The sequence below is a fragment of the Pongo pygmaeus genome, chromosome 7 (genome assembly GCF_028885625.2).
Source record: "Pongo pygmaeus isolate AG05252 chromosome 7, NHGRI_mPonPyg2-v2.0_pri, whole genome shotgun sequence".
NCBI lineage: Eukaryota > Metazoa > Chordata > Mammalia > Primates > Hominidae > Pongo > Pongo pygmaeus.
The window spans coordinates 111,680,668-111,694,001 of NC_072380.2; the positions used below are offsets into that span (position 1 = coordinate 111,680,668).

The following is a 13,334-nucleotide window of genomic DNA, read 5'->3' on the forward strand; positions in this document are numbered from 1 at the left end:
GTTTAGAAGACTGAAACAGGTCTCAGACTAAAATCAAGGTGTCAGTTGGGCTCCTTTTTACAGGCTGTAAGATAAAACTCCTTTCCCTGCTTTTTCTAGCTTTTAGAAATTTCCTGAATTCCTTGGCCTGTGTCCCCCTTCCCCCATCTCTAAAGCCAGTAATGTTACATTTCCGTGAGTGTGCATCTGTCATCACATCTCTTTCTCTGACTCTTCTTTTTTGCCTCCTCCTACTACTTTTAAGGATTCTTCTGATTACATTGGGTTCACCTGAATAATCTAGGATCATCTCCCTATTTCAAGGTCAGCTGATTAGGAATCTGAATTTTCCTTTCTGTTGTAATATGACATGTTCGCAGGTCCTGAGGTTTAGCATATGAACATCTTTGCGGGGGGCCATTATTCTGCCTGTCATAGAGGATTTAGTTTTTAGGGCCAATACTCACAGCCTCTGTCTTTTATTCCTTTTTCCTAAATCTTTGAATATAATTATGTCACAGTTTTTGCTTAAATCTATAGTCAGTATGAACGTATTATAAACATGTATGTATGAGTTAGAATATGCTACCATTGCATTTATTTTTCTTATAAAACTTGTATTCTTGGAGTTAATAACTGTCTTGGAGTTAATAACTGTCTTTTTTTTTGTTATTGCTTGATTAGTGTTCTATATACTTATTTTTAATTAATTCCCCCAAACTCTGACATAAACATATCTTCTCTCAATTCCTTCAGGTGTGTGAGATAATTACTTTTAATTTTTGGAGTCATTTTTTTTTAATGCTCTTTCCTCCTGTTTTTCTATTTGTTCCCTAGGCCTACTATAGAGATGTCTTGAAATTTCCTTTTATCATTGTCCTGGGATTTCCTTTTCTCTGGTTGGATCCCCTGTTTCTTAGACCACACATGTTACTCTTTCTTGATTTACCCTCTTTTTTAGTTGGCGCAAAATCCTCTAGTTATCTTCCTACTGTAGGAAGTAAACTTTTTTCAGGTCTGACATGTCTGAATGAATCTTTATTTTGTCTTTATATGTAATTGATTGGACTGTATATAGATTTTTAGGGTGGGAGTGATTTTCCTACAGAAATCTGAAAGCATCACATTATTGTCTTCTTGCTTTTGGCATTTCTGTTGAGAAGTTTGATGCTATTCTAATTGTTTAACCTTTGTTTGTCACCTGTTTTTGTTTTTATATGTGTCTGTCTGTCTTATATCAGAAGTTTTTAGGAGCGTCTCTTTAGCCTTGATGTTCAGGTGGTATGAGTTTATGTGTGTGTTTTTTTCATTTTTAATACTGGATACATAGTAAACACTTTTAATTTGGAACTCCTTTTCTACAGTTTGGGAAATACTCTTGAACTATGTTTTTGATTATTTTCCCCATTTTCTTTTAATAGTTCCTTCTAGACCTTTTGGTTTTTAGATATTGGATTGCTTATGTTGATCTTTTCATTTTTCTTCCATTTTCATTCTCTTTGGATTTTTTGGTTTTAATTTATGGGAGATTTTCTCAACTTTATTTTCCAGTCTATTTATCAATTTAAAGAGAATTAGCATCATGTTTTTATTTTCTAAGTGCTTGGTTTTGTTGTTTGAATATTTTAAATAAATGTTCATTTCTTATTGCAGTATCTTCTGTACTCTCTTTGAGGATAGAAATCATTATTATTATTGCTATTTGAAGTTTTCTTCTGCCCCTGGCTTTGTCTGTTTACCCAATGTTCCTTTTTTATGTTTTAAAATAATATCTGCCTGTCACATTTGTGATTTCCATCTAATATTTAACAATCCTTCATATTGCAGAACAAAGTACAAAATAACTGAAACCTCTGTGTGAGGTTGGAACTTGTTGATTGTAGGGAAGTTGGACACAATTCATTTTTGGTTTGAGGATAATCGATTATCAGTATCATGGTTCCTTTTTCTTGAGCTTGCTTGTTTTTACAGAGAGAAAGCCATCCATTTCCTTCTTGAGGTTTCTAAGCCTGGTACTTAGTAAAGGAAGGGTAGATCTCATTATCCAGTATGTGTATGCCATACAGATTCTAAGATAATTCCCCCCTTTTAGCATATGGTTGTATTTCATATTCCTTAATTGAGAGTCCTCCTGGTTTAACCTCTCCAAAGTAAACCCTCTAGTCTTCTGCCAGGTAAGTGTCAGGTAGTTACTGGGCTGCGTGGATTAAAGGAGAGGATCCTACATGGATTAAGAAAAACGATCTGTGGTCACTAGATAAAATTTTAGTCACGCCTCATCTTTTTAGCCTCATCTGCATCCCTGCCTTCAGAGCTTCCTGGCCTCTTTTAATACTTATATTTCTGGGGCTTATTGCAGGATCAGTTTGCTTATTAGTTTAATTACCCACAGGCACTTTTCTCTGCTCTACTAAGGCTACTCATTGCTACTTGTTCATCAGATATCCATCTTTCAAAATTTAGATGATAGCTCTTGCTTGTTTGAGAGCAGCCTATTTGGCTCTTGTCTTTTTATTTTCGTTTCTTTGTTAGTTTAGCACCTTAAAATAATTTCTTAATAGTCTTTTGGTGGACTTCAGTGGTGGGACAGAAGTAATCCTATGGTTTGACTCCTTAATCTTTTACTTCCACAGAGATATATAGATCATTCTCATTAGTTCATCGTTTAAAATGTACATCATAATGACAGAAGTGATCATAAGCTGACTACTGAACACTAGAAAGTTGACACTGAGGGAAAGGTCTCAGTGAGTCTTAAAGAATTATAGCGGGCAAGAAGGTTGGTGGAAAAAGAATTAGGGTTAGCCTGGGCACCATAGTGAGACCCTGTCTCTACAAAAAAACAGGTGTGATAGAGTACATGCTTGTAGTCCCAGCTACCCAGGAGGCTGAGATGGGAGGATCACTTGAGCCCAGGAGCTCGAGATTACAGTGAACTATGATTGCACTACTGCACTCTAGCTTGGGCAACAGAGTGAGACTCTGTCTCTTAAAAAAAAAGAAAAAGAATTAGGTCTAATGGTGCACCACAGGACTAAGATTATGTGTTAGGAGTTGATATTTTTCAGAAAAGTACTAGGAGGATGATATGATTTGGCTGTGTCCCTGCACAAATCTCATCTTGATTTATAGTTCCCATAATTCCTACATGTCATGGGAGATACCTGGTGGGAGGTAATTGAATCATGGGGGTGGTTACCCTCATGCTGTTCTTGTGACAGTGAGTTCTAGAGGAACATGGTGGTAGGTAATTGAATCATGGAGGTGGTTACCTTCATGCTGTTCTTGTGATAGTGAGTGAGTTCTCAGGAGATCTGATAGTTTTATAAGCAGCTTTTCCCCCTTTCCTTAGCTCTTCTCCCTCCTGCTGCATTGTGAAGAGGATTAGTTTGTTCCCCCTTCTGTGATGGCCTTCCCAGCTATGTAGAACTGTGAGTCAATCAAACCTCTTTTCTTTATAAATTACCCAGTCTTGTGTATTTCTTCAGAGCAGCATGAGAATGGACTCATACAGTAAATTGATACCAGTAGGGTGGGGTGCTGCTATAAGGATACCTGAAAATTTGGAAGCTACTTTGGAACTGGGTAACAGACAGAGGTTGGAACAGTTTAGAGGACTCAGAAGAAGACAGGAAAACGTGGGAAAGTTTGGATCTTCCTAGAGATTTGGAAGGCTCACAAGACAGGAAGATCTGGGAAAGTTTGGAACTTCCTAGAGACTTGTTGAATGGCTTTGACTAAAATGCTGACAGTGATATGGACAATGAAGTCTAGGTTGAGGTGGTCTCGGATGGAGGTGAGGAACTTGTTGGGAACTGGAGAAAAGTTAACTCTTGCTGTGCTTTAGTAAAGAGACTGGTGGCTTTTTGCTCCTGCCCTAGAGATCTGTGGAACTTGGAACTTGAGAGAGATGATTTGGGGTATCTGGCAGAAGAAATTTCTAAGTGGCAAAGCATTCAAGAGGAAGCAGAGCAAAAAGTTTGGAAAATTTGCAGCCTGATTATGTGATAGAAAAGAAAAACCCGGCTGGACACGGTGGCTCACGCCTGTAATCCCACCACTTTGGGAGGTGGAGGTGGGAAGATCAAAAGGTCAGGAGATCGAGACCATCCTGGCCAACATGAAGAAACCCTTCTCTACTAAAAATACAAAAATTAGTGGGGCATGGTAGCACATGCCTATAATCCCAGCTACTTGGGAGGCTGAGGCAGGAGAATTGCTTGAACCAGGGGCTCTGAGGTTGCAGTGAGCCGAGATCATGCCACTGCACTCCAGCCTGGTGATAGAGTGAGACTCTGTAAAAAAAAAAAAAAAAAAAAAAAAAAAAAAAAAAAAAAAAAAGAAGAAGAAAAGAAGAAAGAAAAACCCATTTTCTGGGGAGAAAGTCAAGCTGGCTGCAAAAATTTGCATAAGTAATGAGGAGCAGAATGTTAATCACCAAGACAATGGGGAAAATGTCTCCAGGGCATGTCAGAGACCTTCATGAGAGTCCTTCCCATCACAGGCCGGGAGGTCTAGGAGGGAAAAATGGTTTTGTGGGCTGGGTGCAGAGTCCAGCTCCCTTGCTGTGTGCAGCCTTAGTACTCTGTCCCCACCATTCTAGTCATGGGCAAAAGGGGTCAAGGTAGAGCTCAGGATGTTGCTTCAGAGGGTGTAAGCCCCCAGCTTTGGGAGGTTCCACGTGATATTGGTCCTGAGAGTACACAGAAGACAAAAATTGAGGTTTGGGAACCTCTGCTTAGATTTCAGAGGATGTCTGGATGTCGACTCAGAAGTCTGCTACAGGGGCAGAGCCCTCATGGAGAACCTCTGTTAGGGCAGCGTGGAAGGGAAATGTGAGGCCAGAGCCCCCACACAGAGTCCCTACTGGGGCACTGCCTAGTGGGCTGTGAGAAGAGGGCCACTGTCCTCCAGACCCCAGAATTGTAGATCCACTGACATCTTGCACCATGCGGCCAGAGAAGCTGCAGACAATCAATGCCAGCCTGTGAAAGCAGCCAAGAGTGGGAGTTGTAACCTGCAAAGCCATAGGGACGGAGCTGCCCAAGGCTGTGGGAGCCCACCTCTTGCAACGGCGTGATCTGGATGTGAGACATGGAGTAAAAGGAGATCATTTTGGAACTTTAAGATTTAATGACTGCCCTATTGGATTTTAGACTTGCATGGGCTGTAACTCCTTTGTTTTGGCCAATTTCTCCCATTTGGAATGGATGTATTTACCCAGTGCTTGTACGCCCATTGTATCTAGGAAGTTACAGGCTCGTAGGCAGAAGGAACTTGCTTTGTCTTAGATGAGACTTTGGACTTGGAGTTTTGAGTTAATGCTGAAATGAGTTAAGACTTTGGGGGAGTTTTGGAAGGGCATGAGTGTTTTGAAGCATGAGGACATGGGATTTGGGAGGGGCCAGGGTAGAGGGATATGGTTTGGCTGTGACTCCACCCAAATCTCATCTTGAATTGTAGTTCCCATAATCCTCATGGGTTGTGGGAGGGACCCAGTGGGAGGTAGTTGGATCATGGAGGTGGTTACCCTCCTCATGCTGTTCTTGTGATAGTGAGTGAGTTCTTAGGAGATCTGATGGTGTTATAAGGGGCTTTTCCCCCTTTGCTTGGCACTTCTATCTCCTGCCACCTTGTGAAGAAGGACATGTTTGCTTCCCTTCCACCATGATTGTAAGTTTCCCGAGCCTTCCCAGCCACATGGAACTGTGAGTCAATTAAACCTCTTTCATTTATAAATTACCCAGTCTCAAGTATTTCTTTATAGCAGCATGAGAATGGACTAGTACAGAGAAGGAAAATAGCAGTGCATTATTCTATATTTAATTTTATTATAAAAATTGGTAATTATTTTTAGATTATTATATTGACAGTGCAGTATAACTTATATGTCAATTGCAGTACCTTAGGGATACCTCTTTCCTTCCTCTAGTGGACTATGACAACAGGATTTGAGTAAAGGAATAGGTGAATACTTTGTAAAGCATTTTTTCAAATGTGGGTATTTTCACTATCTTTGTGATTGTCCTTTTGACTCATGTCAGCTTTCTTTACATCCTACAAAAGCATTGTACTCTCTTTCTAAATTAAGTTCTGTATAAAGTTTAGCCAAGTTCTCAGAGTTAAGTACCTGGAACAATAACTACAGTTATTTTGGCCTCCTTAAGTAACAATAATAAATAGTGACTAGCCTTAAGCCACTGTATTACAAGGTAAGGAATGCTGCCTATATCTGAAGCCACATTTTACTTATTTGCTCTTTTTGTTTCACCACATTGCTTCCCTAATAGTAAATTTCTTTTCACAATTTCTGAGAGAAGTATTCCTGTGAGTGGTGCCCTGAGTTGTATAATGTCAAGACTGTACTCCCTTCTGCCTTTCTGTTGCTCATATTTGGGGCATTTTATAATTTCAGTTTGATGGTAGAGTGGAAAGAAACTACGATTATTTTTACTAGCTACTTTTCTCTATTTGATATCAATGTCTATCAAGAGATGAATATAACTTTTATATAAAAATCTCTTCCTTATAAAAATCTGAGCTTTTAGCACTAAAAACAAATTACTTTATAGAAAACTTTTTTTAAGGAGAAATTATGACATTATCTTCTTTTAGTTGTTAAACCAAATTTAAAAATACTTGAGAAATGTAAAGTTAAAAGTGTCAAACTGTATTCTTGATTGTAGTTGCCTAAATCAAAGTGCTTTATATAGGTATATAAGATTCTTTTTTTTTTTTTTTTTTTTTTGTGGCAGAGTCTTGCTCGTTGCCCAGACTGGAGTGCAGTGGTGCGATCTCGGTTCACTGCAACCTCTGCCTCCCAGGCTCAGGCAATTATTGTGCCTCAGCCTCCTGATTATCTGGAATTACAGGTGCTTGCCACCATGCTTGGCTAATTTTTATATTTTTAGTACAGATGTGATTTCTCCACATTGGCCAGGCTGGTCTCGAACTCCTGACCTCAAGTGATCCTCCTGCCTTGGCCTCCCAAAGTGTTGGGATTACAGACATGAGCCACTGCACCTGGCCAAGATTGTTATCAGAAGATGTTTCAGATAACTTATGATAGGAGTCTTATATATAACATGTATGAGATATTAAGAAATACTAACTATTTATGATTCAAGGTAGAGTATTAAGTTTTGGAAACTGTAAAAGAAGCCATGTTATAAAATAATTCTAAAGAAACTCATTTGGTCTATCCATATTCTTTTGCTCTTGTATATACCAGAAACTAATTCAGCTTTTTGGTTCTGAACACCGTCAACGACTCTTTAGAGAATCTTTTAGTAGCTCTCGTGTGCTGACTACTATATAGGTTTCCTGTATTTCTTTTGAAAAATTGGTATTGAATGAGAGCTTGACCCTTAAGGCTTGAGAGCCAGGGGAGGGAAGGGTATTATTAAGTTCTGTTTCTCTCTCATCATCTAACATAGTGATTGGAACAGGGTAAGTTATCCATTGATTATAGCTCCCTATAGCAGATGTTAAATAGAGTAGCTCAGCATCCTTTGTTATAAAGAAAAATGAGATCCAGGCTTTGCCACTTTCTGACTTGGGCCTTTGCAAAATCCTTATTTCTCCAATGCTTTTTAAAATATATATATATATATATATAGAATGAAAATAGTAATAGCTCCTAAGGATTATTTTGTGTGTGCCGAATAAATGAAATAAACTAGGCATCATGCATGGCACTCAGTAAGTGCTCAGTGAATGTTAAGTGCTATGATTACTATTATTGATACTACTGCTGCTGTTTTTACTGCTGCTGCTGCTGCTACTACTACTACTATGATGATGATTGTATTAGCATTTTTGGCATCATTTAATTTTCTGAGATATTAAAATTCCTGAGACATGAATTTTGAGAATCTGTTAAAAAAATGCTTTAAAATGCATAAATATACAGCATTTTAGATACCATTTCATAGGTGTAATGAACTCCTTAAAGTGTGCTCTAGACCATAGGTTTAGAACTCCTTCTCAGAGGATAGTGGATACCACTTCAAATGGACACAGTTCAGGTGGCAAATATTGGAAAATAGCAACCAATCAGTACACAATTATATAAAGACAAAATACAAATTAGCAAATTAATAGCTCCGTGTATTAGTCCATTCTCATACTGCTGTAAAGAACTGCCTGAGACTGGGTAATTTAAAAAGGAAAGACGTTTAATTGACTCCCAGTTCCACATGGCTAGGGAGGGCTCAGGAAACTTACAATTATGGCAGAATGCGAAGGGGAAGCAAGTACCTTCTTCACATGGTGGCAGGAGAGAGAATTGCCAACGAACGAGGAAGTGCCATGCTTTAAAAACCGTTAGATCTTGTGAGAACTCCCTCACTATCATGAGAACAGCATGAGAGAAACTGCTCCCATAATCCAGTCACTTCCCACCTGTTTCTTCCCTTAAAACCTTGGGATTATAATTCAACATGTGGTTTGGGTGGGGACACAAAGCTAAACAATATCATAAGGGTTGATTTGGGACAAGGTATTTCTCAGGATAACATTCTCTAACCATTTGCAAATCATTTAATGTACTTGTTAAATAGCAGAATTCTGGGCCATAGCTCAGGACGACTGAATCATAATTTCTTTGAGAGATTATGAGTCTTCTTGAATACCCTAAAGTTTAAATTCAAGGATTTTAGAATAATGTTTAATACAACTATCATAGAAAGTGTATGATCTTCTTAATTATTCATACATAGTTAAAGAAGCTTCAAAAACAAAGGATGGGATTATTTAACCAAAGTGTGGAAAGGGAAAAAGAAGCGAAATTACGTTGGTGGGTTTTCATGAATAGTTGGCAAAATGAGTGATAAAGTCTTCTGTGATGGGATGAGATTGTGTTAAACACCCTAGATCTTTTCACATAGTAACTGTTGTCCTCTGGGCAAAAATTAGTTACCTTCCCTAATCTATTGTATCCTCATCTGTAAAGTAAAGATAATAATAATATCTATAATATAGGCGTGTTGTAAGGACTGAATGACATAATGTACATAACACATACTTAAGTCCTCAGTAAATGTTAATTGATTAGAGTTAATTGTCATTATCATCATCATCATCATCACTATCATCACCATTTTAGTGGTGGTGGTCCATACTGTCAGTATAATATTCTTAAGTTTTCTTTGCCTGTATAATTCTCACCTACCCTTAAGGATCAAAATGAGGTTCTCCCTTTTGATTAAGTTTTCCAGCCATTTATTTATGGGAATTATTACCTTCTGTGCTTTTATATCCTTTAGCAAGTAGTACATAATAAAGATGTTAATATCTACTTTTTGGTTAATTTATAAAAATTTATTTGCGCCCTTTTTATCTATACAGAGCATGTGAATTTTATTTATAAGCTATTGTATTTTAACACAGGAACTATTTGAGTTACAGGTTGAGTGACCCCCTACTCTGAAAATTCAAAGTCTGAAATGTTCTAAAATCTGAAACTTTTTGAGAGCCAATATGACTCTCAAAGGAAATGTTCGTTGGAGCACTTTTGATTTTTGATTTTCAGAGTGGGGATGCTTTACTGGTAAGTATATAATACAAATATTCCAAAATTCAGCAAAATCCAAAATTCAGGACACTTCTGCTCCCAAGTATTTTGGATAAGGGATCCTCAACCTGTATTTTGTTTGTTTCCTCATTTCACCTGACCAAACTATTTCAGAGAATTTGTTTACTCAGGTAGTTTTTTTTTTTTTTTTTTTTTTTTTTGAGATGGAGTCTCTCTCTGTCGCTAGGCTGGAGTGCAGTGGCGCGATCTCTACTCTCTGCAACCTCTGCCTCCCGGGTTCAGGTGATTTTCCTGCCTCAGCCTCCTGAGCAGCTCGGACTACAGGCACACGCCACCATGCCCAGCTAATTTTTGTATTTTTTTTTTTTAGTAGAGACGGGGTTTCACCATGTTGACCAGGATGATCTCGATCTCTTGACCTCGTGATCCGCTTGCCTCGGCCTCCCAAAGTGCTGGGCTTACAGGCGTGAGTCACCGCACCCAGCCTTACTTGGGTAGTTTTATGTTTAAATGTCTCCACCTAGGCCGGGTATGGTGGTGCATGCCTGTAATCCTAGCACTTTGGAAGGCCGAGTTGGGTGGATCACCCGAGGTCAGGAGTTCAAGACCAGCCTGGCCAACATGCTGAAACCCCGTCTTTACTAAAAATACAAAAATTAGCCAGGCTGGTGGAATGCGCCCGTAATCCCAACTACTAGGGAGGCTGAGGCAGGAGAATTGCTTGAACACGGGAGGCCGAGGTTGCAGTGAGCTGAGATTGCACCACTGCACTCCAGCCTGGGTGACAGAGCGAGACTATGTCTCAAAAAAAATAAAAAATAAAAAAGAAAGTCTTCGCCTAAATTAAACTTGACTTTATAAGTTAAATTTGTTGCAAAAAGAAAAATCTTACTGTTTTCTAAAGCCAAATATGATTTTTAAAACTATTTCTTGTTTTTTTTAAAAAGTATTTGTGCATTTACTTTTATTTCTTGAGCTTGACTAATCAAGAATTGAATGCGTAAGTATAGTTATGAGAGTTCAGCCCATTTATTTTAAATTTGCATCCTTTCACCTCTGAAACACTAAACTATGAAACCTAACACAAATACTGTAAGAACATCTGAGGTAGACAGTTAAAGTATAATTAAGTTTAAATGCCTTGGTGAAGGAGTATAAAAATTATTTAAATTCAATCGGCTAGTACATTTGCAGTTTTCTTTTATTAGGTGTGAAATCTAAGAATCCCCTGCCAACTCTTGAGGGCTCAATCCAGAATGTTGAATTGAAGTACTGCAGCACATCATTGGTCAAATGTGCCTCTGGGACCATGGGATCAATAAAAATTTGTGCCAAAGGCCCAGGTATGTGCAGCTGGACCGTGTAAAACTTTATTGCCTGTATAGGAGAATTGGCCTTGCATTTTACAAGGAGTGTTACTGAAACAAGAATTTACTCATTGTTCCTATGAATCAGACGTTTTAAATTTTTACTTAGAAATTTTTCTAATTGTGCCAGGATGATACTTCTTGACTTTAACAAATTTTTATTTAGGGAAAAATACTTAGTTTTATGAATGGTTATGAGGGAGAAGAATTAAAGGAATATTTATTATACTTTTTGGGGGAATAGGAGATGTATATATATGTATATAATATGACACTTAAAATTAAATTAAAAAGTTGTTATTGTAATATAATTAAATAGGAGACCCAGTTGTTTTTAAATTTTGGTTGTAAATGACTTTACCTTCCTACCAATATTTTATTTCATAATATATTTTTTAAACTATTTGTGATTTTTTTCAGTGCAAACTAATTTTAAGGTAAGTTTATAAAGGTCCAGATTTCATTTAATTTTTAGAAGACTGTGTGTTTAGTTGTTTCCTTTTATAAACTTTTCTGGACATGTTCTGCATTCATTAGCAAATATGAAAACTTAAGAGTTAAAAATGCTTTACATTTTATGAGACTCAGTATAATTAAATATATAGCTAATATTATCAAATAAAGTTGAAATGTTATATTATGGTGTTAGTATATTTTAAAATCAAACATTCTCAAGCGACTCATGTTTTATTTTTATTATTGTTTTATAAATATTTCTTTTCAGTTGATAGTGGAAAAGAGAAGTTGATTCCCTTGCTTCAGGGTCCTTCCGACACTAAAGACCTTCATAGCACCAAGTGGCTCAATGAGAGTAGAAAGCCAGAGTCTCTCTTAGCTCCAGATTTGATGGCCTTCACAATCCAAGTTCCACAATATATTAACTACTGCCACAATTCTGGTAAGTACAAACCTATCATTATTCCCTTGTTTTGCATTTTTTTTCCAGAAAAGCTTTTAAAATTGTTATTTATTTTTTTTTAGCTATTTTTGTCAATTGGCTTACTCTGCAGTTGTGCTTTTTCAAAATTCAAATGAAGAATTTTTGTATCACTTTTCTTAATTGAAATGTGTTTATAAATAATAATGATTTTATTTATATGAGAGAATTTAGCTGTGTGTATAGTGGTTAACTTCAGATTCGTATATATAAGGAACAACTGAGTTTTAAAATATAGCATATCATTATAATGCATATTTTCTTGGGATAGTAGCACTTTGTAACCCACAGTTTGTTGTGTGTAAATTGGTGTTTTTACCTTCTGCAATTTTTTAGGAATGAAAAGATTTGACGGTAGAACTGAGAAAAAAATCTCAGAGGTCATTATCTCATTTCTTAGAGTTTTATTTTTTTCTGGTAGCACTTTAAATAGAATCGATCTCATTTTATTCAGCACTGTAATAGCAGAGCTATACCTCTCATGTTGAGAGAAAGTAGCAGAAGGATCAATGAAGACTGAGAAAAGAAAAATGTATGATAGGTAGAGATCACTATCAGCCATGAATTCACTTAGCCAGTATGTGGTTAGCAAAGTCAGGGTGTTCAGTCAATGAGGCTAGCAACATGATAGTAATATAGACATTTGTTTTAAAAGATAGGTGGTCCACATTTTCTCTCTAGAAGTAACTGGCCAGTGAGTAGTTTCAAATAGCTGCTTTGGAGTAGAGCTTCATTAACATTATTCAGCAAGTACTGTAGCTTATAGAAAGTATGTTCTGCATAGTATGTTCAAGTAGAAACTATGAAAAGATTTGCAACTAACTGAGCAGAGACTATGTAGAGGTGAATATTGAATAAAGCAGTGCGCAAGTGAATATATACAGGGACACAAAACATTTGAAAGATGAGTATATTATGGTAATATTTGCAGTTGAGTGGCATCCACATTGAAAACTGGAAATTAGTATTGGAAAGGTGAGTCTAAGGATGCTGTCTGTCAGCATGCTTCTAAGGACAGCACACCTCAAAAATAAGATTTCAGCCTGGTAAGAATGGGTATGGAACCATAAAGAATGAATGATCAGAGGATGACTCCCAGATCCAAAGTAGGGTTGTCCCTATAGAGAAAAGATTTTACCAATCTTTTAAGACAGGGATTGGTAAATACTTTATTAAAGGGCCTGACAGCTAATATTTTAGGGTTTATGGCCCATACAATCTCTGTCTCAACTATTTCTGCTGTTGTAGCACAAAAATAGCTACAGATAAGACTTAAATGAATGGACGTGACTGTGTTTCAATAAAGCTTTATTTATAAAAGCAGGAAGTGGGCCAGATTTGGCCTATGTGGTTTGTCTAACATGGTTATAGGAAGAAGGAATTGGTGGATAAATATCATGGCTTTGTTAATGCCTATTTAATCATGTTCCTTAAATATATTGTTTAGTAAACTTCTTTATAGAATTACCCATATAGTAATTTTTGTTTACAAATAATAAACTTAAGATGATACTAA

At 37.1% G+C, this 13,334-nt stretch overlaps 1 protein-coding gene across 23 annotated transcripts in view; it reads left to right on the forward strand.

The window, feature by feature from the left end:
* VPS13B (vacuolar protein sorting 13 homolog B) overlaps positions 1 to 13,334 on the forward strand; it is a 915,151-nt gene that overhangs the window by 270,665 nt on the left and 631,152 nt on the right. For all 23 annotated transcript variants that reach the window (XM_063669399.1, XM_054497603.2, XM_054497598.2 and 20 more), the window contains exons 18-19: positions 10,723 to 10,857; positions 11,606 to 11,779. In XM_063669399.1, the coding sequence (XP_063525469.1) occupies positions 10,723 to 10,857; positions 11,606 to 11,779 (309 nt within the window). The remainder of the gene's footprint in view (positions 1 to 10,722; positions 10,858 to 11,605; positions 11,780 to 13,334) is intronic.